The sequence below is a fragment of the Streptopelia decaocto genome (genome assembly GCF_964273445.1).
Source record: "Streptopelia decaocto genome assembly, chromosome: 1".
NCBI classification, from domain to species: Eukaryota; Metazoa; Chordata; class Aves; order Columbiformes; family Columbidae; genus Streptopelia; species Streptopelia decaocto.
In genome coordinates, this window is record NC_138663.1 from 158,291,035 (window position 1) to 158,318,628 (window position 27,594).

The following is a 27,594-nucleotide window of genomic DNA, read 5'->3' on the forward strand; positions in this document are numbered from 1 at the left end:
TTTTAAATATTAGATGAAATCTGGGAATTTGATTATGGTGACAAGTTCTTAAATCTGTTAAGTCAGTCTCTTACAGTCGTATCACATTTATGAGGAAAAAGGACTCAGTTGAGTATTTGTGGTTTGTTATATATATTTATTTGAAAAGAAAAAATTCAAAAGAGGTAACAGGCAACCCTACCTAAAGCAATTAGGGGCTTTGATTCACAGTCTTACTAGTATGCTGCAAAATCTGTAGATGTAGCTTCTGTCCTTGTACCATCCATCTGTTTTTAATATTCTGAGCATTAGTGGAATGTACTTGAAAGTGAAGAAAAAAAAAAATTTAAATGGGTGGGATCCAAATTTGATTTAAAATATAACTTAAAGCTCAAATTCAAAAATAATAAGTAAATTACAGGAAAAATAATTTAAACAGTTTACACTTCAGAAGGATGCTAGGTAGTGTACTAATGTATGTGTGTACCTTTTCTTGCAAAATTGTGTAATGTTACCTTATTTTGGTTGAAATCTCTTGACGTTTTTACATATCTATGGTCCTTCTAGTATTGTCATCTTACAACTTGTTATGTATATTCAAACCCATATTTGTTGCTCTCTTTTGTTGTGATACAAGAGTCTCAAAATACCTGAGCCGCTGGTTGGCTGGAGTCTGTGTGTTTTGCTGAACAGTATTGTCTTACTTATACTTCTCTACCTATCTATAGTCATCTCATACCTGTGGTTTATATCTGAATTTAAACTTACTTGGCCAGAGTATCTTTTGTTCAGAATTTGTACAGTGCCTAGCGTGATGGGATTCTTGCCCATGACCATCACTGAGACACATTAAATAACACAAATATATTAATAACTTCACAGAAATCTGGCACCATGAGAATTCTAGTCATTATTCTTGTGAAATTGAATTTACTAAAGTCACCTACTTTTGACATCTGGACAGATTTGATAACCTATTAAAAACCTTAACCATTACACTTACCAAGCAGAAGTTACTAATAATAGCTAACATAGTTTTATTTGTTCTTTTAGTGTCAGTTTTGTGAAAAGGCTTTTATGAACTATTCCTTTTTACAAAGTCACATGCAAAGGCGTCATCCGGAAGAATCTCAGATTGGTATGTACTTTAACATTATCAAAAAAATTAAGTAGTTTAGAAAATTGTAAACATAGTGAGGATGTGCAGTCTATGATTTTGTGTAATGATTTTCATGTTCCATTTTTGGTGGCAGATACCAATTTGTGTGAACGCAAACAACACTGACTGACAAAATGTATTGGGTGACATATGTTTCAATCTCTGTGAAGTATTTAACAAAAAGTGTATGCTACATTTACAGTACCTTTTCAAACTAGGATTCCCGCTGAATACTTTATTCAGTAGCAGAGTTCATAGCCTAGTTTCTCTTTAGGCATGTGTGTTATGAATGTGTGGGCAAAATGAACAAGTTGCACTAAGGCAAATATGTTTTGTGAACATATATGAATTGTCAGAACAGAAATAATCAAACTCACCTGAAATCAGTTTGAATATGATCAGGCTCTCCTGAACTAAACCGACTGTAAAATATGGTGAGAAAAAGAAACTATCAAGAATAATCTAACTTCATGTATCTATGATCATCTTAGTTGCTATACCAATAACGTTTTTAATTTGTCTCACTTCATTGAAAAATATTTAGTTTGAAAAATATTATTCTCAAAGTTTTGCTTCATCCATCTCTAAATTCTTTCATTCCTTTTAGGCTGCCTGCTTATGATTTATTGCTAAGGACTAACAAATATTGACAAATGGCAGTGATTAGAAATGATTTAGGAAAAAAAGAGCATTTGGTAGGAGAAAGAGAGGGAAGAATCCAGTGAGGTCTGAACTGTAGCTTGTCAGGCGAATAAAACATCAGAAGTGAGAGGCGTCTGAGCAGGCATCTGAGGAAGTGTTAATGGAGAAGAAAGAAGCTCTTGTCCACTTTATACTTGATAAAAATGAAAGAAGGAGCTACAGAACCAGTTGAACTAATTATTAGATAAAGAATTGGTTTGAAATGTCCATATTTGGGAAATGCTTCATGCATTTGTTTCTGAAATAATACTCTTCATTCTGCTTAGACTTCCAGATGATGGGCAGCCTAGTAAGTACTGGGTAGATTGGTAAAATATTTCAAGATTAAAGATTGTTGTAATTTTTGCATGTTTATAAAATGTTTTTTTTACAGTGACTTTCCCCGACTCATTCCAGATTAATAATAAGTCGTATTCCAAATGGACTCCTTACTAAAGTTATTTAGAACGAATTAAACCTAACAGAATTGAGTCACTGAGGTTCACTTTGTCCTTCATACATCGTTTTGAGCCTGTGTTGCTTAGATTCCTTTGAAATTAGATCATATAATACTTTTTCTTGTAAATATTTTATAAACTATTTCATGGGTCAGTAATATTGATATTTTTCAATCTTTGAGGGTGTTAGCAGTGCAAAGAACATATGTATTTATTATAAAAGCATTTTTGGAGATTCATGATAGTAGGAAGTCTATGTGAGTCACACTTCATGAGCATGTTATTGAAACATGGTAGAAACATATTTGCAGTAAGTATCAGATTTCCAGAAATTACAACAAACATTTAAAAAATCTGTGTTCTTTCAAACAGAGCAGAAGAGGAAAGCGAAGACAGACAAATTGCAGGATGAGATTGATAAACTGAAGGAGCAGTTGCAGCTCACCAGGTCTCAGCTAGAGGCTGAACAACAGGCTAATATGGTCAGGTTTTCTAAGGTAATATGTAGTAAGTAATGCGAAACTTTCAAAAGAATTAGTACTTTGGACTGTATTCACTTCGTTTGTAACTGGAACAGAACAAAAATGTTTTTACAGCTTGCCTGTCTGGCACTGATGGTGCTTGGGCGTTAAAGCATAGCCCTCTCTCGCCTCCCGTACTTTTGAGCATCCACTTTCTTACTTGCATTGTAGACATAATTTAGATTAATACTTGATACAACACTTCTGCTAGCACTTGCCACTTCATAAGATGTGTGGCTTGTTATTAAAGCAGATAAGAGTGCCTTGCTGTGGTGAAATATAAGCTATTTTTGACATTATGATGTTTTGTGATGATTAAGCGTTTCTTAGATATGACTGTGACTTTATGAAGTGGGTAGGATTTATTGTTTGCTATGAAGAACTTTACTGTCTAACAGAGGTGTAAAGCAGTTCAAGGAAGAGAGGCTGAGAAGAAACAAAGCAATCTAGAACTTCTATGTTGGTCTTTAAATACTTAGGATCTGGCTGACTGGAGAGCCCAAGCAGAAAGTAGTCTTAGCTACTGCTGTGTGAATAAAAAGACTTTAGACCAGAATGATTTTAAAGCAGTCATTATCTGTGTGTAATCACATGCAAGCCTTTGTTTAGAATGATATTAAATATTGTAAGTACACTTCCTGGCTCGCAAAGAGAAAAAGGAATCTTTAAGTTACCTGTTTAATTTTTTTTAAAGCTCTATCATTTCAGATCATCTCACAGTTTTCATTTGTATCTAAGTAAATACAATCAGATAATTTGCTATCAAAATAGGGATGGAAATTTTTTTCACAGGGGAGGGACTTTGCATTTCATTTTGAGGAGCAAATTCTTGGCATAAGAGACAAGATACTTCTAGTGATTGAGTTAAACTTTGGTCTTTGGGTTACAGTTTGCTCTGTATCCCATTCAAAAGCAGTGTTTTGTGGTTATTAACCTGTAAGAACCTTCTCCTGATATTCTGAACTTCTAAATGGCTTTCCCAGTGGAATTTGAGGACCTTCAAACATAAACCCAACCATTACGTTTGGAAACAAGCGATGCATTTTGAATCTAAAACATGGCTTTCATTAATTATTTTCTTCCTTCTTTTCAGAAGAAAACCTGATCTTCTGTAAAACATGCAGTGTTTCTTCCCCTGAACACAGCTCCAGACTCTACTTTCTTGAGTTCTCTTGTTCCTATTTTCTCAGGACCACTCAGCTTTGTGCTGTTTTTCCATTTTCAAAATTAGTGAATGACCAAATGAAGAGTGTGGGTAGAGTTTCACTTGGGAGTGCAAGCGGTGTCAGAATAATGGGCCTTGGCCCTGTGTGGACATCTGCTAGGTTTTCTACACATTAATTCTGTGCCTCACTTTTGAAAGGTACTTCTGTAACATATTTCTCCTGCCCCTGAAGCATTGTTTTTGTTATAAGATGGAACCCGGAGTTTTCATAACAGTGCAGTGTAGATTTTTTTGGTGCCTTAGGGGCCTGTTTTGAAGTCACTTGTCTTAGCTGAGTCTCCTAACTACACAAAGACTGCCTGAAATATCCTGAAGCTACGGCCTCCAGTGTTACACAACAAGAAGCTTTCAAAGCTTCTGTGTTTTTCTGGGATGTCAAGGAAGACAGAAATGTGAAGTGTGACTGGTTGCAGTTTGTCTGCCATGACTGACATCCACTGTCAATTCAGGTATCATGTTGTTGTTGTCTTTTGACTGGAAGAGCAGAAGATCTTTCCCCTGTGGTTTTTTTAGGAGAAGCACTACTGGAGGAAATTTGGATAAAAACTATCATGCTTCCAATTCTTGCTCCCTTCCATTCCTTTGAGATGAAAGGATACAGAAGGTCCCATTCTTTCTTAAGTGTACAATGATTGCTGGTTATAGTTAGTCAGAGAACAAATTCAGAGTGAATGCTGTGATGGAAAAACGTAGAGATTACCTAAAAAGTATCTGTATTCTGGGCAGTGAAATGCAGGACATTGAACAAGTTGAGCACTGTCCGAAAGTGACTGAGTGACTAGGTAACGGAATGGTAAAAGTAATTTAACAGATAAAGTGGGGCAAATGTAAATGGGGGGAAAAATAATTTTAACAATCTACAAAATTATGGGTTCTGAGCTGAGTGTTCTTACTGAAGGGTAAGATCTTAAGGTTCTGATACATAGTTCCAGGGGAATGTCTGTCCAATGGTTAGTAACAGCCAGCAAAGAAAATAAAATATTACAAATTATTCTGAAAAATCACTGTGCAAAGCACTGCTGAAATACTGTGTGTAGGTCTAGACCTGTCATCTCAAAAAGAATATGATAGAATTAAATGTCCTGGAGGTATTTAAAAGATGTATAGATGTGACACTTAGAGACATAGTTTAGTGGTAGATTTGGCAGTGTTAGGTTTGCAGTTGGACTCAGTGATCTTAAAGGTCTCTGCAGACATGAGTGTCTCACCCTTTATCCCCACAAAGACTGACAACACTGAGCATGCTCGGCCATTCTAAATACAGACTGCAAAGCCATGGCTTACCCAGAGTGAACAGGTAATCAATTATTCACTCTTTTTTTTTCTAGCTCAGGAGCTAACCTCCACCAAATGAAACTGGCAGGAGCCAGTTTCAAACCGAAAAAAAAGTGTTGGCTCTGCATGCAACTTGTGGTAGACCTGTGGAGCACCTTGGCAAAAGATGTTGCAGTTGCTAGAAGCTGACACAGTCACAAGGGATGACTGCAAAAGAACATGAGGAGGGTCGTATCAAAGGTTAACAAGTCTACAAAACAGCATCATGCTGAGGAGGTTCTCTGAGCTGAAAACAGTTGGCAGCTTGGAGACTCTTAAGGAGAATGTGCATGTTTGCTTTGCCCTGTTTTTATCCTTTCACACCTATATACTTATAGCCTCTGTGAGAAACAGGGCACTGAATGAGGTGGATCCTAGATATGACCGTGTAAGGTCATTCACGTCTTACTCGATGAGAAATAATGAACTACAAGAACTTCTTGAAACATACTTGTTTTGCTAGCAAATACAGTTTGCTACCCCAGAATTCTTGAGAAACTGGTGTTTTTTCATGTTTTTTGATGTCACAATGTTGCCCATTGAAAGTGAGTGCTTCCCGCACAGAGTTTGGGTGCATGAATTGGTATTGCATGTGGGGAAAAATAACAAATAATATTTTAAAAATAATTTCAGGAATGTGAACAGCAAAAATCAAAAGAAGAAGAAATTCTACAGTCATTTCATAAATGGAAAGAGGAGGAAAAAGAGAAATTGGCTGATGAAATAGAAAAAGTGAAACAGATGTTTATGAAAGAGCTTAAGGAGTTATCTTCAAGAAATTCAACATTAGAAAATGTAAGCAATTTAAATTCTTTAACATTTTAAGGCATGAATCCCTTACAGAAGATGGTAGTGAAGCTTACGTTTTTAAAATGTGATGTAGTCATCTCACAGTCATTACAAATCTTTAAAAATAATGCTTAAATGATAGCTGTAATTGTATCTTCGGATACTGGTACTTTATTAACATAACTTCAGTTCTTTTTTTAATAGCATTGTTTTGGATGAATGAATTATGCCTTCATCAAGTATGTCAGTTTTTTCTTACTCAATTGCTGACTGTCTCTTTGTAGATTACTAGGTATTGTTATTATTGCTGTCTGTTAAATATCCTTATATTAATATTCTTACAACTGGTGTGGAGGAGACTAACCTCTGCATTATAGTCCTCACAGTAGGACTGCAGGTGTTTTCATTACATGCTCTGGAAATGCTTTCCAGAGTCTTGACTAGAAAATTGTGAAAGTATAGGTGGGTCAGAAAACAACTACACGTGGCATTGCAAGAGCAGCTTGTGTTTTGTAGCTGCTAGTTCCTTTGTGTATTTGCAAGGTATATTTATATGTTTATATTAATTATTACGTGAGATTTGATAAATGCTGAGCTCATGAGAAATGGGAGAAGTGTCTGGTGCAACCTCCATGCAGGTATGTTTAAAGTACATTTTGTACAAAATGACAGTTTTATAAAACAAAATCTGTATACATATTCAGGTCTTCATTTTTCCCCCTGCCTTTTAGCAACTGTTAGAATTACAAAAGTCCAATATGCAACAAAAGTCCAATTTAGGGACACTGAAAGACAGCCAAGAATTTATGGAAGAGAAACCTCAGAGTCCTCAGGATTATCACAATGTGGTTAAGCTTCTTGAAAAACAGGTAACACTGTAATTTAATGTATTGCTTTTGACGGACTACTTGTGTTCTTTTCATTTTTGTACACCTCTGAGTTTTAAACGCATAAAATTCTCATCTCTCTGAATGTCTAAAATAACTTCTTTAAAAGTTTTACTACTATTTAGTACAATGTATATAATGGAAATCAAGGAATTATTCCCTTATCCTTTATAAAGAAATTGTTATTTATTTATTGATATTCTAATATTCTTCATTATTAAATATATTAAGCTTTAACAAGTATGGTTTCAGTTCAGTTCCAGAAGGCTCTAATAAACCCTTTATGTCTGCTGATCTGTGAGGCCACTTATGGAAAAATTGGGATTTTCCAATTTTCCAAGATGAAAAAAAAAGTTAAGAAATTTCCTGACAGGATTTGTCAGCTTGTGGCTTTTGAGTCATATGAAGCACTTGAGCTTCTCAGGTGCAGCTTCTGTACCAGGACTGTGTCATCTGACCGGCACAGATGCTGGTGCTGGTGCAAAGCTCTCCAACAATCCAAGTTCCACCTATAGGAAAGGCTGAGCTAGGAAAGGCCACCAAGGCCAAGATCATTGCATTGCTCTGAGACTCACCTGCCTGTTGTGAGTTTTGAGGCTTTTGGACATACCTACAAACCTTTTTACTCTTTTTTTTTTTTTTTTTGACACTTTGAGACACTCATTATTTATTTCATGGTTCTTGGAATATGAAAGTGTTTGTAAACTGCTGGTATCCAAAAGTTTGATCACTTCTGCTCAAAGATGTGGAAAACTTAGTGAGTTTTGTTTTGTGTTTTTTTTTTTTTATTTCATCAAAGAAAATTCAGTGCAGTTGGGTTTTGTCATCATTATGCAAAATACATTGTCAACGAGTACTTGAAATGAGTGCTTTTGGGGGAAAAAAACCCTGCTCTTACTACTCTTATTGTTAATATGCAGAGATGTATCTAAATGCTAGTGTATTTCTCACTCATAGTTACTATATATACAAATCAAAGCACAAATACAGAGTGATTGGTGAGAACACCACACTCAGATGTATAAAACATGCTGGTGACTGTTCTAGGCTTTAAATATGGGGTTGCTCACATTTCATATCATCAATAGTATTTTCAGTATTTATGCCTTATTTAGAAAAATAAAGCTGCATATATCAAACTAAATGTTAATGTGTTATTAACAGGAATTAATATTGATTTATTCTATGCAGGAAAGTAAGTGGACATCTAGAATACAAGCCCTTCGTCATGACCATGCGACAGAAAAGTCACTGGTAAGTGGCACAGCAAACCACCTAAACTAAAAGGAGACTTTTTTCTCATTTTCTTACCCTTTAGGTAGTTTTTGATATGCTATAATAAATCTCTTTGATTAGAAAGCCTAAATCTCAAGAGTTTATAAGAGTGTGTCCCCTTTGACGTATTTATTATCTCTGTATTTCTATTATGCTAGAATCTAGACATTTCAGTTAAATCCATAGTTGAAATGGAATTTATTCTTTAAGAATCCAGCAGACGCCTGAAACTGTATCTCTGTTTTTAAGAGCTCACAGCTAATACTGTGAGCACTGTATGGTATACAGTGTTTTCTGTGTTATGTGAAGATACTGGATAGTTGAGATGTAACTTGCCAACATGTAGCTTTCATCTACCCTGTACCTTCTGCTACCATGGACCTATGGCATATGTCTCAGTCTTTTTTTTCCTCTTTACTATCACTTCTCTGCTGCTTTTTCTGTTGTAGCTTTCTAACACAGAATCTGTTCAGCTTTTCTAGGAAAAAACACCATGGCATTTTATTTTGCATCCGTTTATATATTTTTACTATGCAAAGCTTTATTCCTCAGATTTTTTTTATGTCTGCATTTCTTTTTTAATCTCTTTCCTGCTTTGTTTCTCTTGCTTCTTTTCCTTTAATTTTCCTTTCATCTGCGTGACCATGTAAGAACTGAGCAGATCATAGTGGTCTGACCAATGCTTCTCCTCCTCTGGCAAGAAAGCAGTGGGGAGGAACCATGGAACATTACCCCAAAAGGATGTAGTTAATGATACACCCACACACAATGCAAGAATAGAATAAGGGAGGAGTAATGTAAGTATTACTTTTGGGATGGTGCACCTAAAATATTGTTCCCTTTCTTCTATATTCAGAGCGAATATATTAGGTTTATCATGCAAATTCACATCCATTCACTTTGAAATATCATTACTTGATGCTATTTATAACCAAAACATTTTTATAGTGTTGTGTGCTTTTTCCTGAAATCTTACTTTTACACAGTCTCAGCAATGTATTTGTATGTCCCTTTCTTCTTATTGAGATTTAGGTAGTCTTCTTTGTGTAAATAAAAAGTGATCCAGACAACTGTTTTGTAATACGAGCCACAGTGAAATCACAGGAGACATAATGTTTTTACTGAAAAAAAGTGTTAAAAATATTTAAGCATGATGCTTGTTTAAACCATAGCATTAAAATATTTTATATAATATGAATATTAAATTACTTTTCTTCTGATTGCTTTCTAGCTACTGTCACAGATTGAGAAGCTTAAATCATCAGTGAGGGAAGACCTGAATAAAAATAACACCTTTTACAAGAGGAGGATAGAAGAATTGGGGCAGAGGCTTCAAGAGCAGAATGATCTGATTATTACTCAGAAGAAGCAGGTCTGTTTTGTGAAGTACTCTATGTTTCAGAGACCACAGGACACAGAGAAATGTTACACTAGCATTTGGTCTTTGATATGTCTCTTGTTGTGTAATTAACATTCCCCTTTGGAAGTTATGTTGATAAGTAAGAACAGATCTGGAAAAGAGACATGGGAATGTAAACCAGGAATTAAACCACAATTTAGAAGGAAAGGATTAATAAACTAAATGTTTTTAGTAAGTTCAACGCAAAGTTAAAAGATTACTAGGTCGCAAAAGGCCTCTACAGATGAAAAATTTCTGATAGTGAAAAAGATTTAATCTGTCACAAAACAATCATGATGAAATGTAGGATTTGAAATCTGAAAAGGCATGACTTCTCACACTAAAAATAAAGTATCATATTTATCTCTGTGAGAATATATAATTAAATTATTACTCTATGAAACTTAAGAAGAGCAAGTGCCAGATTCTCCACCTGGGATGAGGCAATCCTGGTTATATGTACAAACTGGGGGATGAGAGGCTGGAGAACAGTGCCATGGAAAGGGATCTGGGGTTCGGCTTGGTGGCAAGTTGAACACAAGCAGCAGTGTGCCCTGGCAGCCAGAAGGGCCACCTGTGTCCTGGGGCGCATCAAGCACAGAATCACTGGCTGGTCAAGGGAGGTGATTTTCCCACGCTGCTCTGCACTGGTGCAGCTCTGCCTTGAGTGCTGGGGGCAGTTTTGGGCACCTCAGTACAAGAAGAACATCAAACTATTAGAGCGTGTTGAGAGGAGGGTAACCAAGATGGTGAAAGGCCTCAAGGACAAGGCTTGTATGGAGTGGTTGAGGTCACTTGGTTTGTTTAGCTTGGAGAAGAGAAGGCTGAGGAGCAACCTCACCACAGTCTACACCTTCCTCAAGGCTGGCAGCGGTTGGGAAGCTGCTGATCTCTCTCTGATGACCAGCAATAGGACACAAGGAAATGGAATGAAGCTGTGTTGAGGGAAGTTCAGATGGGACATTAGGAAAAGGTTCTTACCTGAGGGGATGTTCATTCACTGGAACAGGCTCCCCAGGGAAATGGTCACAGCACAAAGTCTGTCAGAGCTCAAGAAGTGTCTGGACGATGCTGTTAGTCATACACAGTTTAGTTTTAGGTAGTTCTGTGACAAGCAGGGAGTTGGGCTAGATGATCCTTAGGGGTCCTTTCCAGCTTGAGATAGTCTATAATTCTATGAAATTATTTCCTTGGAAACAGATTGTTTTTTCTTAAAAATGCACTTTTGTTCAAACATAACTATAAATTTTTCGAGGTGATCAGTGGGTGAAGATCTGGGTGGCCTGGGATTTAGAGAATAGCGTGATTTTGTAATCCTTACAACCTGTTCCTCTATTAGATGGTGCTTTCTTTACAAATCAACATCTGATTTTACATGTTTTTATTGAGATTAGTGTTAAACCTATACATAAGTGCTTAAATATTTGGAAAGACAAATAATAGCTTTTATATCTCCACCATAATGAATTTGATAGCTAGAGCAATAGAGGACTTAATCCTAGACAAATTACTTGCTGTAAAATGACCTTTTAAAACAGTATATCCACAGACGTAAAATAGATTCAGAGGGATCTGAATTTGGTGTTTGTGAAATAGAATTGCGAAGATCTACATTCTCAATACCTGGAAACTGGAAGGGCTTGAGAAATGGCTAACACTTCTGTAGAATCCAAACTGAATGGACAATGAATTGAGGCACTACTTGTTGGATCCAGACAGATGTATAAAAGACGACTAGGGTCCAGTATTTTGTGCCGGTTCCAGCTGACCTTGCCTGTTGTCTACGCGGCTTGGGTTTAGGTTCTGTTTTTGGAATGGGAGTGCATAACATTGTTTTAATGATAGAGGATTCACAAGTTTCCTGTTTTCTTTAGACTGAATTGCAACCAATATGTTTTCTCTACGCTCTCAGTTTTCTTCAGTGCATGTCTTGGTTGTCAAACAGAGAAAACTGTGGAGCAAACAAGATAACTCTTTGTATATTTAAAATCAATCTGTTATCAAACGTTTGCCTGGAGTGGACCTGGACTTGCAAAACTGAACATGAACTGCTGAAGCAGAACATATTGCAACTACCAGTGCTGAGGTGACCCACAAGCCCACTCTCATTTCACTTTATAGCTTGTAAAAACGGGGTGTACAAAGCCTGAGTTCACACAGGACAACAAACAGAAATACGTCTTCAACATTCATTAAGCGTGAATGAAATATACATTAGACAGAAGAATAGAGTTCCACAAGAGCGGTATTTTTTCCCCAAATCATAAACAATAATTTCTGTTATGGAATAGTAGTCAAACTAGGTAGTTTGTAGTAAGTGTGCATTTCTAGGTATTGGTCATTTACATTTGTAACTGTTAACGTATGTGTCTTTTCTCTTTTAGATAAAAGAATTGTCCACAAGATCAGTTGCAAGCACTAAACCATATGATGGTAAGTACAAACTGTAAGAAAAAGCAGATTTTGTTTCTGATTTCAGCAGCTTGTCTGAAACAAATGTTACAATTCATTAGAAAATACAGGTATTGACTTTACTAACTAAATGTTGAAATCAAATCAGCACTGGCAATTTATTTGCATTTCACAGGATGCCTCCTTATTTCCATGCCATGATTTCCAGCTGTAAGGACTTCTAATGTTCAAAGTTAATTGCTTGAGTGGTGAAGAGATGTGAAATATAGCAACTCTGTTTTGTAACATGTAAACAACTTTTGGCTTTGCTTTATGAAGTGTAATTTTAATTGTTTCTTCATGCTTGACTGTCCTTAGGCTGCAGAACTCAAAAAAGGGAAATACTGAAAGAGCAAACAAAATTGATTAATTTATCAGCTAAGTTACAGATGTTCCGAGAATTATAAGAACTCTGATATTTTTGTCTGTGCAGTGCTTTAACAACTGCAGTCCATTACAAGTAGCTAAGTGTTTTGGGATGAAGTCCTGCACCCATGTAGCTGATGCTGCAGCTGCAGTGGCTTGAAATAAGTTTATTGCATTAGATGATGACAGCTGGATTAATTCTAATCCCAGTGTGGAAACCATCTTGATTTATTAGCAGGACATTGTCTTGAACTGAGTCTATGAGCAGGGAGTAAGTGAGTTTGAGGAGAGCACAGCGATAGTGTGGCTGTCTGGCTTCTCAACTGGAGCCAGTCGTATTCAGCTGCACAGAGGCGCAGCCCATGGTGTACAAGTGAATTTGTTCCTAGGCCACAAGCTGATCTGAGGAATGTAGGATTGAAGTGATAATTCACTCCAAGGCTACACTCTCTACATGTTATATATGGGGTTTGCACTAATTGATATGAAGTGTGGATGCAGAAGATCCTCTTTGGCCAATACAAGTGTTGATCAGGCCGGACTTGACGTTGGTCCATGGCTTCTTCCCTGGGCCACACAGACAACATACAGATGTGACCAAAGAGATGATCTGGCTAGTGCTGGTTCACTTTCCAGTTTGGTGACAATTTAGTAGTTTCTTTTCCTGGTTCTTGAAGTACTGAAAGTGTTAAACATATATAGAGACATACGTTGATGTTGTGAAGGACCAATTTTTACTTTGTAAACTATTTGTAACACACCAAAAATTGCATACTTTATGATTAAATATTGCAACATTTATGAATCTGTCTATATCTGTTTACTGTAACACATTTAATTATTTTTTACTTTTATGCTATTTTAGTGAATACGACTGTAGAGCATCTTGAGGAATCTAAACCAAGTCTGCCATTGGCACATGGTAAGTTTTTTTGATAGGTCCAGATCCAGCACTTTCAAATCTAACGCTCTGCCTTCTCAAATGTGTTGCTTGTCAAATCAAAGCTGTAAGAGTAGCTATATTGAAATAATGCAATTTGAATTGCTTTGCTGTATGTCAGTATTGAGGATTCCTATGAAGTACTTGTAAAAATGCACTATTGAAAAGAATAAATGAAAACAAAATGAAATAGTTTGAGAATATTTCCTAGCGTGTGTAGTATTGGAGCACTTTAAGGTAAATTAAACTGATTGAGGAAATTTATGTTTTCTTCTAGAAAATATGCTTATTTTCTGGTATATGCATATACTTGATAGGTATTTGCATGAACTGGAATTTGTATAGAGAAAAATGCGGAGATGTTATAGCCTTGAAATGCTGTATTTTTCATGCAACTTCAAATGTCAAGGAGGAAAAATACAGAAGACAATCAAAACAGACAGTCATCCCATCTAGAGAGTTCTTACAGAGTATATCTGTAGTTATATTTAGATCATTATTTAGTTGGTTTAACTTGTGACATTGTGATATCATTTAGTAATTGGGGGAAGAAATGAACCTCCATTTATATTGTTTGGTGCTTTGTGAAAATAGTTTTCACTTTTTTTCTCAGTATGCAAAGTAATGAAGAGTATTGCTACCATACCAGTATTCTGTGATCAATTCTTTACGTTCATTTCAATTGGGGAAGTAATAGGAAAAATGCACTTTGAGCAAGTAAAATGCTCAAATGTTAAAACCAGTTTATTAATTATTTGAGTTATTGAACTATAATTAAATATTGATTTTTTTTAACTATTATTTCTCTTAATTTTAAAATCTGTCAAGGGGAGAGGAGATGGAATTGTCTAAGAGAAATGTACAGAAGTTTTCTTTTTCAACAAATTCAAAAAGTTCTAAAAAGGCAGATGGGGACAAAGAGCAGTGTACAACAGAAGCATGACAAATGAAAAACTGATGAAGTACTGATTTCAAAACATGTGTTGTGTCAGGAATTATTAAACTAAGGAAAAATCTTTGTCATATGGTAAAATTATTTTAAAAATACAGAGATTTCTTACAAACCTATGCAAGGTAGCTGTTCATTGCTAAAAGCTTTTTAAGTGAAACTGTGTAGATGAAATGTTGTGTGGAGAAAAGTAATAACATATTAATATAGATTATTAATAATAGTATTTAAAAAAATCCGATTATTTTTCATTCAAACCAGCTTCATTGCACCAACACAGTGGTGCTGGTTCTAGCTAAAAGATCTCACAGCAAGTAGCTTAGCTATTGCCTTGAGTTTAAGAAATGAGTTTTATGAAGAATATTGCTGCTAAATGCTCACACACCAACCTTGTCAGGCATTGCTTTCTTAGTGCATTTACTGTCATTTGGAATGAGGAGGAGGACAGTTCTGTGAACATTAGTATTTTCTGTACTCTGACAATTTATATCAGCTCATTCAGATATTTCCTCATGTCTTACTGTCCCAAATACGAAGTTCATGACACGTTACCAATCTTCTCAAGATAGGAGAGGCTGTTCCTGCCATTGATGTATAAGAGATTCACTATCAGTTTGTTACAAAACCTCCAAAAAGGTGTTTCCTTCAGATGCCTTTGTTGATTATAATTTTATTTATCTCTGCAGGTCTGTTGTCTGCCTTCTTTCTTCCCTTCTGGATTTTATTTAAACTTATCCTACCTAATTTCTGGATATAAAGGTTATCAGAAATTATAGGGTCTTTCCCAAAATTTTCGTGACCTCTTGAGGATTCACTTATGTACTGAATTAGGACATCATGACTGCATCTCATGCCTTTATGAAAATGAAAGGGCTTGCTGTCAACCTAAGCACACAAATTTATCTAGCACAGAGCATCTCTGAAATCACAAGAGTTATAGTTTTCCTACCAAGCAATTGCCTGTATGTGGAATATCTTACTTTTTTTTTTACTTTTTTTTTTTTTTTCTGTTTGAAATTAAATCAATTCTAGAAAAGGCTCTCTTATGTGAACTTAAGTACACTTTTCAAAGTTGCCTGGAAGATTTTGCATCCTAAGATTAGTTCCTAAATCTGTGCTATGAAAAGATACCTGAATTATAAATGCGGTATCTTAGGTGTGAAGTTGTAGATTGTGTTAGCCTGGTGTTTTCGTATTTGTGTTCATGATTTCTTGGGAGAGCTAACAGTCTGCCTTGAGTGCCATCCTAGCTGACCATTCTTGTCTCACTTTCTGAGCTAGCTTTAGGGTTTTATCTTATCTTCCAAGATTACTTAAGTCTCACGAAAAGGCAATGCTTTAGTTATGTTTGGGTTTTTTTAGTCATATTTTAAAATCATACTTTTGCTCCTATATTAGTCTTGAAATCTTGATACTTGTTCACTATTTAATCTTTGTTAGGTCAATAATACTAGACAGAATTGAAGACAGTAGTTAAAAAGCAAAGAAATTAAATTTGATAATCCATTAAAACCTATGACTCGGTCTTCAAGCATGGTGTGGACCAAGGCCCAGCTATCATTAGGGACATAACTGAAGCATCTGAGGAAAATTTAGTCCAAGTAGTCTTCCTAGCCAGTTATCAGAGAAAAGGAGCATCTTCAGAGTTTGGTTCAGCAGAACTAAGATCTGCTTTTTGAAGTTGTCTGTGTCTCTTTCTTGAATGTAGAAGGAGTCTGAGATGACTAGGCTCTTAACTAAGGAGGCCTCAGGTAAGTGTCAAAAATCTATCATATTTAAGAATATTGGTTTAAAATTAATATTTATGCTGCTTATCTGCAGTCTATGGCTTCCCATTGATTAGTTAGGAGGAAAATATATGAAGTGCATTGATTCAAAGATGACAGTCAAAATTACAGGTATCACAGATTAAGTCTGGTGGCTCTTTGGATGTGAAATTTGAGTATAAATTAAACGTGTAGATAACTAATGTAGTCGTGGCTTTCATTCTTTGTGTCTTTAAGAAGTGCGGCAATTTATAACAAACAAGTTTTCCATTTCATCCTTGGTTTTCATAATACAAGCCCAAAGTGCTTACTGTAGGTGATATTCCACTATAGATAATTCTAACACGTCTGTTCAGGCTAAAAGTACTTCAGCATTTCATATTTTGGAGTAAATGGACAGGATTTCTCCTTTAAATATTGGCCAGAAGACTTCCATTCCAATGGTATTGTCAGAATATTGGGGTTTTTTTAAACTATTAAATAAGAATAGAGAAATAATATATGATATGCTTGAAATATTCACAGCCTGAATTCTTCATTGTTGTTAGATATTTTTTCCTATTCCACTGCATAGAAATTGTCTTCAAATATTTAAAACTGATATTTTATGACTTGTCAAAGTATGCAAGGCAAATAATTTTTCAGTAGTATAATTATCCACTGAAGAAGCTAAGGCAACCTGTACTTTTGATACATCTCATCTCCTCTCTCCACACATTGTAGCTGGCAAAAAGAATGTTCTGGAAGATGTGGGATGACAGACACATCATTGTGGAGGTCATCTGAAGGTTGCTGGCCTTAATGTTGGCTAAGTATTAACATATAGGCTGGTGAGATATGAATATGACCAGCCTGCATTCAGAATGGTGTTGGAAACTGCAGCTTCACTAGGTTCAAGCCTGAAGCTGGCAGGAACCGTTCTCCTGAGGATAAAGGTAGAATTAGATTTGGAACTGAGGCTGACTGATGACATATGATGAGGGTGTGTCTAGAATTTGCCAACGGGCTAGGTATAGGATTTAGCAATAAATTTTATTAGGTTAGAGTCAGGTATGGGACTGTTGAGGAGGACTGAATCAATTGCGACAGGGAAAGTTTAGATTGGATATGAGGAAAAATTTCTTCACAGAAAGGGTTGTTGGGCACTGGAACAGGCTGCCCAGGGAAGTGGTTGAGTCACCATCCCTGAAGCTGTTTAAAAGACACGTATATGAGGTTCTTCAGGTCATGGTTTAGTGCCAGACTTAGGTTGCACTCTATGATCTTGAGGGTCTCTTCAAATCAAAATGATTCTATGATTCTGTCAATTAGGTTTGGAGTTAAGCTGGTTCATGACAGCAGTAGAAGTTTATTTATGGCAGGGTCTGCAATGGGCTGGTATGACCCAGAGCCACCTGGTTATTCAGGGATCACTGATCTTTGATTAGGGTTAGGATTAGATTTAGGCAGACAACAATTGGCAAATGAGACTTACAGTTAAGAAGGATCAGTTAAGCAAGGTAGCAGCAGCTAAATAGGTTTACATATTAAGTTGAAATTTATTTCATAGCCAAGAAAGGGGTGGAGATGAGAGCCAGGGTTCAAGTAGTGTCAATGAACAAAGTATAATTGAGGTTGCATCTGAACTGCAATGCTGATGTAATCTCCAGTTCTACCAGTACTCTGGTAGTCCAAAGCAGGTGATCTCCTGGAGCCCAAAGTGCCTCCTGCCTTGCTTCAGCCTCCTGGGATCCTCTTCCAGTAAGGCAAGGACAGTTTGGGTGTTTATCTGGAGTAGGGAACAGAGAAGTGACTAGGAACAAGTAATTTATATCTAGGCGTGAGTCCAAAAGGGAAGATAGGAGTCTGTCTGGGTTCAACGCTCAGATTAGGTTGAAAGCTAGGAGTACAATCTTGGCCAACAAGGTCTGATGTTGAAGATGTTGATGGAGAGGAGCATCCGCTTGAGTCAGCTGAACTAGACTTAGTGCTAGTAATTGATAGGAAGGTAACTGACTCTACTTAAGTCAGAAGTAGTGATTACTTGTTTAGGGCTAACACTGGATTGTGGTTCGGTGAGATTTTGGGCAAAAAGGTCTGATTAACTAGGGAAGGTTAAAATAATTCAGAGTAGTGAGGATTTCAGTCTGCATCAGGATTGTTTTAGATAGGAAGTTAGGAAAGACTGCTTTGTAAAGATTTGAGGCTTAGATGGGTAGTCAGACTTGAAAGATTCCTAAAAATATGCTTGATAGTATTTAGGTGCTGCTGATTTCAAGGATGTGGAGTAAGGTAAGAGCTGAGAGGTCTGATCAAACGGCTAGAAGCAGCACATCCCTGGAAAACATAAGGAGAGAGCTCCTTAGGGGAGTGATCTCTACACCTGTCTATAAACCAGAGGAGAGGTGAACCAAGCTGTTTTTTCTTACATAGGATTCCAGAGTGGTTTTTAATAAATATCTCTTGGAACAAATATACAGTAAAGAAAAGGCCTACCCATATTGGAGAAATTGGTGTTAACCAGATGTTGCACTCCCCTGTGTCTTCGCATTCAATCTCTATCGCCATGCAGTGAACGACCTTACCTGTAGCAAGTAATGCATTTTGGTTTTGCTCTTGCAACTGTTCTTTTACTGATTTTAACTTCCTCTGTTTCTAGTATACTGAGAAAGAGAAGCACGTACCTTACGCCAGATCAGCAGACTATTTTCAGGTCTGAGTTCTGGGGACTGGGCTTTAAATGAAATTAAGTTACTTGACAAGGGCTTGTGCAGAGATGAGTCAGCTCCTTTAAGCAGATTGTGTTTGAGCAAAGTACACGTAAAACAAGTATAGATTAAATCCAATTACAGAGCGACTGTCTTACTATCTGATGGGTTCAGCCAAGAAACTTGGAGGCCTCAATGCCCGTGCAGCTGAATTAAATCACAGTGAGAACATCCCTCATCTGTGCTTCTGGCTCTGTCCTCCAAAATGGGCTCACTGCAGGCTTTTGGGGTGATCCCAAACTGTGCCTGAAAATTGTTTTGGAGAATTATGGTAGTTGGTGCAGGACAACAATGTGGCAGGAGCAGCTATAGGAATTCAGTAGTGTAGAGGATCATATTCCAGTGCACAGAAATGCTCTGGCCACTGCTGAATTTTACCGCTTGAAAGACCAGAAGCCTATTTATCAATCAGTCTCTTAGAGTTTTGCTTTTAAGTGTTTCCATAAAATACATTGACATTTGCATCTTGTTAGCATCTTGTGATGGTGTAAGAAACATTTTTTTAGAGCTTCTTATTTAGTGCAAATTATATGAGAGCAAATCTTAAGTCTTGTAACCTGCTTGGAAAAGCAGGTGAGAGACTGAATATAACCACAAGTATGGAAAGTGTGGAGAGAGAGCAGCCGTACCCAAGCATTTACAACATTGCTTTAAGTCCCCTTCACACGGGGAATATTGGAGATGTGACAGTAAATGTCACTTAGCTCCAAGTGCTCATTTCATCCTGATTATCCATCCCAGCGCACCCATGTTTGTACCTTGTTGTATGGGAAGTCCTGCAGAGCAGGCACCTTTACTGCAGCATCATCTCCTCCCCTTCTACCCATATGGTGTAGCAACCACTTATAGTGCCAGAGGTTTCTTGTGAAGGCTGGGGCAAATCTATGTTGGCCCAAAATATTGGCCGATAAATTCTTCTCGCCTATACTGCCAGTAGTTGAATGCTGCAGATACAGTTTGTCCATTTCTGTGTTTATTATAAGCTCTAGAAACCGAATTCTAGTTTTCATTGAAATAAATTTATTTATGGAAGGCGAATATTAACATTTAAAAACCCTGAATTTTTATTATTCTACATATAAGCATTTTCCTGCATCTCTTGTATCTGAAGTCTATAAAGTTGTAAATAAACTGTACTCTGACTTCGTTTATATAAACCAAATGGTACCTGACAGCCTATAGAATTATAATTTCAATGTGTTTAGGAAGCTGTTTTCGGCAGAGGACATTTCAAGATTTCTTTAAAGCACATGAAAATACTGAGTCTCACGATATTGGAGTGATTGAAGATTTTTTAAGTTGGTTTTATTGGAAATTATCATATATATATAAAATTTCTCTATCTTTTGCATATATGGACTCAGTACTTAATAAATCTTTGGAATGATGAGTTAACATATTTTTTCATATATTTTTCAGGATTTCTATGGCTGTCCATTTTGTAAACTTTTTGTATCAAATTATGTATTAAAATTATTTAAAAATAAATTTTAAAATTCAAATACTCCTTATGAGAAATGAATGACAGTATTAATTTGCTTAATCCTAGGTGGTCTTGTCATTGTAGATGCCTCAAAACATCCCACCTGGCCTCTGGGTGCCACTACAGAAGGGCACAGGTTTTTCTGTGGTTGTGTGACATATCAGCCCGACCTGTCCCCATGACTTGAAACTCTGATATATCTGAGATGACACTAGACACCCATGTTTGGGCAAGTTAATAATTCCTGAAGTGGCTACTGTATTAGGGTGTCCTCTACAAAAATGTACCATCAAGGCAGTGAAGAGTCACGTTGCATTGGGTTTGTGATTGTTAAACAGGTTGTCAGCAATCGGGAAAATTGACATCAGTGTGTTTTTTTGCCTAACTTTCCCACTCTGGACCTTGACCTTCTTCTGTCCTGTTTGTCTGGTGTTCCTGTTTTTCCTCATTATTAGAGCAGGCACCCTTGGTGCATATGCTGGAACCCATAGAGGAGCTTTCAGAAGAGGAAAAAGGTAATGGTTGATTCAGCTCAAAATGTAGTGGCATGTGTTTTTTGAAAATAGAAATGTAAATATTTCTTGACACCTACAGTATGTTTTCATTGTATTTGAGTATGCTTATGTGATTTGGGTGGGAACATTCTTTGTGTCAGTCTCCTGTTTGCTATTGGTGCTTGCTAATATTATGATTTCCTTATCCAATTCAATGTTTTTATGGAAAGCTGGCTAACTCTTTAAATCAGGCATATTCCGTATGCCTAAAAGCACGTGAGCTAAGCAGAATGAAGATGTTTCATGAGGAATACCCCTTTACTGGAAGCTTCTTGGCATTCATGCTATTGCAATTGATGCTTACTTATTTTTCAAACTCTCTGTGGGAGGACAAGGAGTTCAGACAGAAGAAGGAGGTTGGTGGTAGAGGTTGAAGCTGTCCACTTTTGTAGGTGCACCCAAGATACTTCAGCAGGCAATCTCATTTACGCCTCCTTCCAAGTAGCCACAGCTCCAGCCAGGTTTGTGCAATTCTGAATGAATTGTTGGCAGCTGTTCTTCTGCTTCCTTTGAGGAAAACTTGGAAAAGGCAACATTTACAGTGACAGAAAATAAAGTGTTTGTTCAACCCGCAGGGTATTCTTCTCCTGAAGAAGGGTAACAGTACTTTAGATGAAACACCAAATAGCTGAATGACATAATAATCTGTACCATGCGCAAAATTAAAATCAGTTTTGAGCCTTGTAGCCGATGAGTTTAAATTTTGAAGGAATGATGCTGTTTCGAAAACTAAATTGTCATTTGAATACCTCTGCACCTAAGTGAGAGGTGTTTCCCCAGGGAAAACCCAGTGACTCTGAACAATCTGAAATAAAGACTGCTCGCATTTTTGCCATGCTTTCTGCTGTTGCTCTTGCTTGCCATCTTCTCTCTTGATGGATTGTCTTTGATTCTTCTGCTGTGCCTAAAGGCATGGCCTGCAGTACACAAGAGAAAAAGAAGGAATGCAGTCTGAAAAGATAGACCAAGATTTTTTTGTTTTCAGTGACAGCCCTTTAAAAGGGAGAGTGTGAAAATTCTTGACTTCTCAGATTATTTCACAGGCTTATGTAGGAGCTGAGACAGTGGGAGCAGACTTAAGGTCCCTTGTCTCCAAAGTCGTCAAATCTAGTATTTAGGGTTTTTTTAAAAAAACAAAAGTGAATAAGGAAACAGTTCCTTAAATACTTGGCGCCAGCAAAGAGGATTTGGCTTGAGCTAATTAGCAAGAATTAATATTGTCATTAATTAGGATAATGCTGGATAGTCTTGTTACCCATATCAGTATGTAGTAATTATGAATTTTAAAATTATTTTAGATGGATCTATTTTGTTGTGAGGATTAACATCTGAAAGGGACAGGATTTTCAGAAGGCTCCTTGGAGCCTTCCACTTTAAAATGCCTCATGTCTGGTTTTCTGGGAAGATTTCGTACTGCGTAATGCCCCTTTTCCTGACAGGTATAGTCCGATAGCCCTATGTTTCCACACCAACCCATAGTTTGCCTCTTCTAGGACTCAGCTCTCCACCAAATCACTTTTAATCCCACCTCTCTCAGGGACTGAAGTTGTCCACACAGTCCCCAAGGACAGTTAGGATTTCAGCTGGATTTTGTCCTCTTCAGCACAGATCTCTTAGTATGGTAGCTGGACTCTTTTTCAGTTTTCATTACCTCAGCTCTTACGGTCGGAAGCCACTGCCTCAAAACAACCTAAATATCATTTGTGTATCTTGAGGCTTTTTGGGGTCCTCTTCAGGTTGCTTATCTTTCCCTTAAAGAAAAATGAAAACTAAAGGAAAACTGAACTTTTTAAGCAGTTGTCGATTAAAAATAGGAAAAGTGGCGTGTTTTTTTTGAAATAAAATGTTTGGAAGTCACAGTATGGAATAATTCCTTCATTTATGTCCTTGTCTGTGGGCTGGCATTCAGTAAAGTTTTGTCTTGCCAAAGACACTTTATAGGCAGGTTCCCAATGGTATGTTTTGCTTCTCTCTTCCCCCGTATGACCCTAGAATACTTTGGCCTAACTTAAATGTCAGTCTTTAATTTCGATGGAAGAATCTGTCTGATGATTCTTTATCTCTTGCATAAGAGGTCATGTCATTACTGGAACTTAAAGCAAGGGAAAGAGATAGAAACTTCTTTGTCTGCTTTTAAGTATGTATGATGTCATAGGCGCGTGGAAGAAAACACGACACTGAACTTTGTCCTTGAAAGAGTTTTGAAGTATTATTTGTCTTGTGTTTTCTGTGAAACGGTCTGCCTCAGACTAAGGTTTTGTCTTTTCTAAGACTTCTGAAAGTGTTACAGCTTTCCAAAGATTTGGGTTTGGTAGGTGCTTTTTATTAGAGAACATGAAGTTGTTTGAAGGTCTTCTTGAGAACCTTTGTCATATTCCTGTTCTAATTCCTGCTAGAGCTCAGCTTTGATTTGAAATACCACTTTTAGAGAACTTAATTATCATAAGATACTCTATCAGAAGTTTCCAAACACAGTTCTGAAAGTAAAGATCTTTGTTGCTAAATATTCAGACATACATATATCTTCACAGCAATTCTGTAACAAGGAAAAATAAAAGATACTTGTGATGGTGAGTACAACGGTACTGAATTATAGATTCCTAGTGAGCTGACTTCTGTAAGCTAGCCGAAGATTTTAAAAATAATACAACTCCTTGTAGACAAAAAGTGCATATGTATGTCTATGGTGTTTCTAAAAAAATGCATGCTTCCGTGTGGTTTTTAGTCGTCTCATGTACTGTGGATTTCTCAGGTGTCTCTTAAACGTGTTTTTTTCCATTCATATTTCAGAAGCTGAGAAAGGTGATCATAAAACAGGTAGAAGCAACCACCATTTAATAAATGCTTTGAAGACTGATCCTTCTTTAACTAAAGAATTACGAGTTGTTTTGGAGCAAGCCCTGGAGGAGAAGCTGGAAACCTTGGGAATTAAAGCAGTAAGATTATTTTGAGTTATTTAAAAGACTGGTCATCTTTGTCCCACTTTTTTGCTCTTCTCTCACTCTTGTACTATAACCCTCAACCTATGAAATCCAAAGCTAAATTTCTGTGTGTTATAAATCAGTATAATTTACTAACCTGAGAGGATGCCCATCAGATTACAGCTGTGGAGGATATGGCTGCACCTGTGAGCAGTGTTACCAACTTCTGTGTGTTTTCTACAAGCTTTGTGCTATGTGAAGTTTAAAAGAGCATATATGATTGTAGGATAGAAATCCCAGAAATAATAGCCCCTGTGTTTACAATACAATTTGTTTCCTTAGGGTGTTCGTGGTATCCCAAATGATCGCTTAAATAAAATTTTGCGTGCAATTGAATCTGCCAGAGAATGCAAACGGAAGCATGAGCCTGACATTCAGCGAATTCGAGAGCACCTTGAACGTCAAGTTAGCTTTAGGGTTGAGGAGAAATCATCATCTTGTTACAGACCCGTTTCCTATCCTCAGCTTCCTCCACAAGGTTAAAATCTTTTTGTTTTGTTTATTCATTCTCTTACATTTTATAACTGCTGGTTTAAGGTTTTATTTAGCAACATTTCTGTATAGCTGCTTTCATAATTTTTATAGAAATATTCTATATAGTTATGGCCAACTAAACAATTTCCTTTGGAGGGTTCTTGGCATGGTGTTTAACTGCAGAAATCTTTGGTCCTGTAATGCCAAACGTGGTAACTCTGAACTGCTCTGAAGAAAAAAAATTACTTTTGTTCTTCTTTTTCTATAAAACTACAATCTGCAGTAGAGACATCTTTAGTTTTAGAAATTAAATATAAAAGATACCAAACATTGTTTCTAATAATGAGATAATGTTTGTTGTAGATAAACAGAAGTTCAATCAATTGGGAATTTCTGCATCTGCCACAACACAAAAGCCAGTAAAACGGTCTTCAGCAGCCGTCCGCCCAGCTGAACAAAGAACAGCCATCGCTCAGAATACGTCTACACCAAAGTAAGAGATGCTGTTCTCATAGTACTCATACCTCAGGTAACAGTCCTATGGGTTTGGGTTTTTGTGACTGATGCGAACATCTTTTGAACATCTTTTTGAACATATTTTGAGAACTGAGCAAAGAATTCGCATTACTTTATGCTTACTTAGTTGACTGGCAGTGTTGAAATAACTTGTCTTATTATTTTTAGATCCAGGAAGCCTTTTGTAAATGAAGTTTCCAGAAGGACATCTAGTACCACGTATGTTTTGTTCCCTTGTATTTTTGAAGAAACCATTTTTGGTGACTGAACATTTACATGCTTGCCACGCAAAAGCTGTTGTTAAGCTGAAATTAAACATTTTCTGGACTGCGTATTTCATATTTTGTTTTAAAGTATTATTCCATTTGAGTCTGTTGTTATCATCCCTGAAAGATAGCATGTTCTCCTTTCAGCAGATGTATTCTTTATTGTGAACCAGAGAGGCACATTCAAAAAAACTGGGTAGTATCACTTCCTTTAGTTTCGTTCTCAGATGCTTTTTCTGAGCCAGTTAAAAACCTTTAAAGACTTTGGTAACCTTGTTTTTTCATTTTATTGATATTTTTATACTATGACCAAAATGAAACATGATATTTCAGATTCCACTCACATCAGGCACATTACTTTGTGATTTCCCGCACTGAAAAATTCCTGAATTATTATTATAATTATAACTGTTATTATAGATAAAATACTATTATTAACAGAATATCAGAACAGACTTTCTGTGGTGCAGATTTCTTGACCCTGAATTTTCCTCTCCCTGTTGATCCATGAAAGCCTATCTTTGTTTGCGTGGCAAGACTTGTTACATATTAGTCTGTTGTTTTGTAAAGATAGTTGCGTAGATTGAAATAATCTTATCTATACAGGAGATTATTTTGTGATAATTTTCCAAGTTTACTTAGCAGCATGATTTATTTTAAATAGTTTTATGGATAGGTAGAATTTATGGGAGTTCTTGTCTTTTTCACAGAAGAAAAACATGCTACAGGAATGGAAAATACAGGGAAGCTTAAATATCTATATATCAGTGCAGTCACTGAAACCCAGTAAGTCTTCGGTTTTTATGTGTTTTTGCATAGAACTCCACCATTCAGTTCAGAGGAAGAAGTAGATGAAGATGATATTAAGCAGTCTTACATATCACCAGAATTATTGGAAAAGCTGTCAAAAACATCAACCAGCAACGTCAGCGCTTTTCAGAAGGTTCCTGCCAAAAACGATATGGATGGGATGGAGGAAAGTGAAATTGAAGAAACTGGAACACCTGCCAAAACGTCAAAAGGTTTTTTTTTCCTACTTTTGTATATGCATGTTTTAATAGCTGTGCATGATTTTGCATTTGCTGGTAATATTTCTGTGTTACAAAACACAATGAAGGCAGCCTTGAGTGTATGTATATTTGTGTGCACTTTATATTTTTGCTAATATGTTTATATTTATATAGTACTTAGAGATGTAAGTTCAAACTTGATGTGTATCATGCTGGTTTATATAAATGCAGAAAAAGAGACAGTCTGTGGCTCAGAGAGATTCTGTCTAATACATTTTTTCTCAGCCTTTAACTTATTTTTACTTTGTGGGAGATTTCTAGATGGTTTACAGTAAAGCCCTTTACTTGTGAATGGAAACTGTCAATATAACTTTTTTGTGAACTTTAGGAGCAGTTATTCAAAAACTGACTGAACAAGTTGGAAAGAGCCTTTCTAACCATGGAAATAAGAACAAGCCAGCTGGAGGGGTTAATGTTGCACAGGCATTTATTAAGAAAGAAGAGGTGCAAGAACTGAAGGTATCACTTCTAATAGCCATTGTTATTTCATTAAGTAATTGAACTAGATATATGTCTCTTTTTTTTTTTTTTCATGCTGAAACTATCTTGATGCATTGAAGAACTCAAAGATCATTTGGGAGTTATAGCCTTTTAGTCTTTTTGGGTACATCTGCACTGGTATATGGAAAAGCACTAGCAAGTGAGTGAGCTGTGGCAAGTGACCTCTTCATCCACACTTCTTATCAGCTTATGCCATGACTATTTTGGGTCACTACAGGTAGCCCAAAGTTTGGGAACAATCCTTTACTGTTTTCAGACTACATCAGATATCTCACTGATATCTGTCCATTGAGTATGGCATGTGTTCACAATCAGAATACTAACACAACTTATTCTTTGCCCCTCAGGCTCCTAAAGTCCCAGTCTTCCCCTTAGTTTAGAGTTTTATAGTTGTTAACCACTTTGATATGAATTTATCTTTTCCTGAACATTTTTTTTAAAAATCCCAAAAGTTACTCAAAACCAAAAGTCAGCAGCGGATAGTGCTATTCATTTCAGTTTTAGTAGTTATTATTAGATCAAAGTAGACATCCAAATACTAGTTCTAGCATTCAAGAAAATATTTTTTCACTAAATAAACAAATAATAATTACTGAAAATCCTGTTATCCATAGTAAAACTGATACCTTGGGGCTTCCTGAGTAACATATGAATCTGAAGTTCATCACTCCTACCAGAAGAATGAAGTCCCTCCCATTGTGAGAGAAGATCAGGTTCAAGACCACCAGAGGAACCTAACATACATACATCCCTGGGACCTGACAAGATGCCACCCAGGGTCCTGAGGGAACTGGCTGATGTAGTTGTTAAGCCAGTTCTCATCATATTTGAAAAGTCATGGCA

General features: G+C 36.6%; 1 protein-coding gene across 3 annotated transcripts in view; it reads left to right on the forward strand.

The window, feature by feature from the left end:
* DZIP1 (DAZ interacting zinc finger protein 1) overlaps window positions 1–27,594 on the forward strand; it is a 40,476-nt gene that overhangs the window by 7,710 nt on the left and 5,172 nt on the right. For all 3 annotated transcript variants that reach the window (XM_082064968.1, XM_082064967.1, XM_082064969.1), the window contains 14 exons: window positions 1,033–1,117; window positions 2,650–2,774; window positions 5,971–6,132; window positions 6,858–6,995; window positions 8,205–8,267; window positions 9,520–9,660; window positions 12,072–12,120; window positions 13,370–13,426; window positions 23,734–23,879; window positions 24,207–24,402; window positions 24,762–24,891; window positions 25,083–25,133; window positions 26,000–26,202; window positions 26,579–26,709. In XM_082064968.1, the coding sequence (XP_081921094.1) occupies window positions 1,033–1,117; window positions 2,650–2,774; window positions 5,971–6,132; window positions 6,858–6,995; window positions 8,205–8,267; window positions 9,520–9,660; window positions 12,072–12,120; window positions 13,370–13,426; window positions 23,734–23,879; window positions 24,207–24,402; window positions 24,762–24,891; window positions 25,083–25,133; window positions 26,000–26,202; window positions 26,579–26,709 (1,677 nt within the window). The remainder of the gene's footprint in view (window positions 1–1,032; window positions 1,118–2,649; window positions 2,775–5,970; window positions 6,133–6,857; window positions 6,996–8,204; window positions 8,268–9,519; window positions 9,661–12,071; window positions 12,121–13,369; window positions 13,427–23,733; window positions 23,880–24,206; window positions 24,403–24,761; window positions 24,892–25,082; window positions 25,134–25,999; window positions 26,203–26,578; window positions 26,710–27,594) is intronic.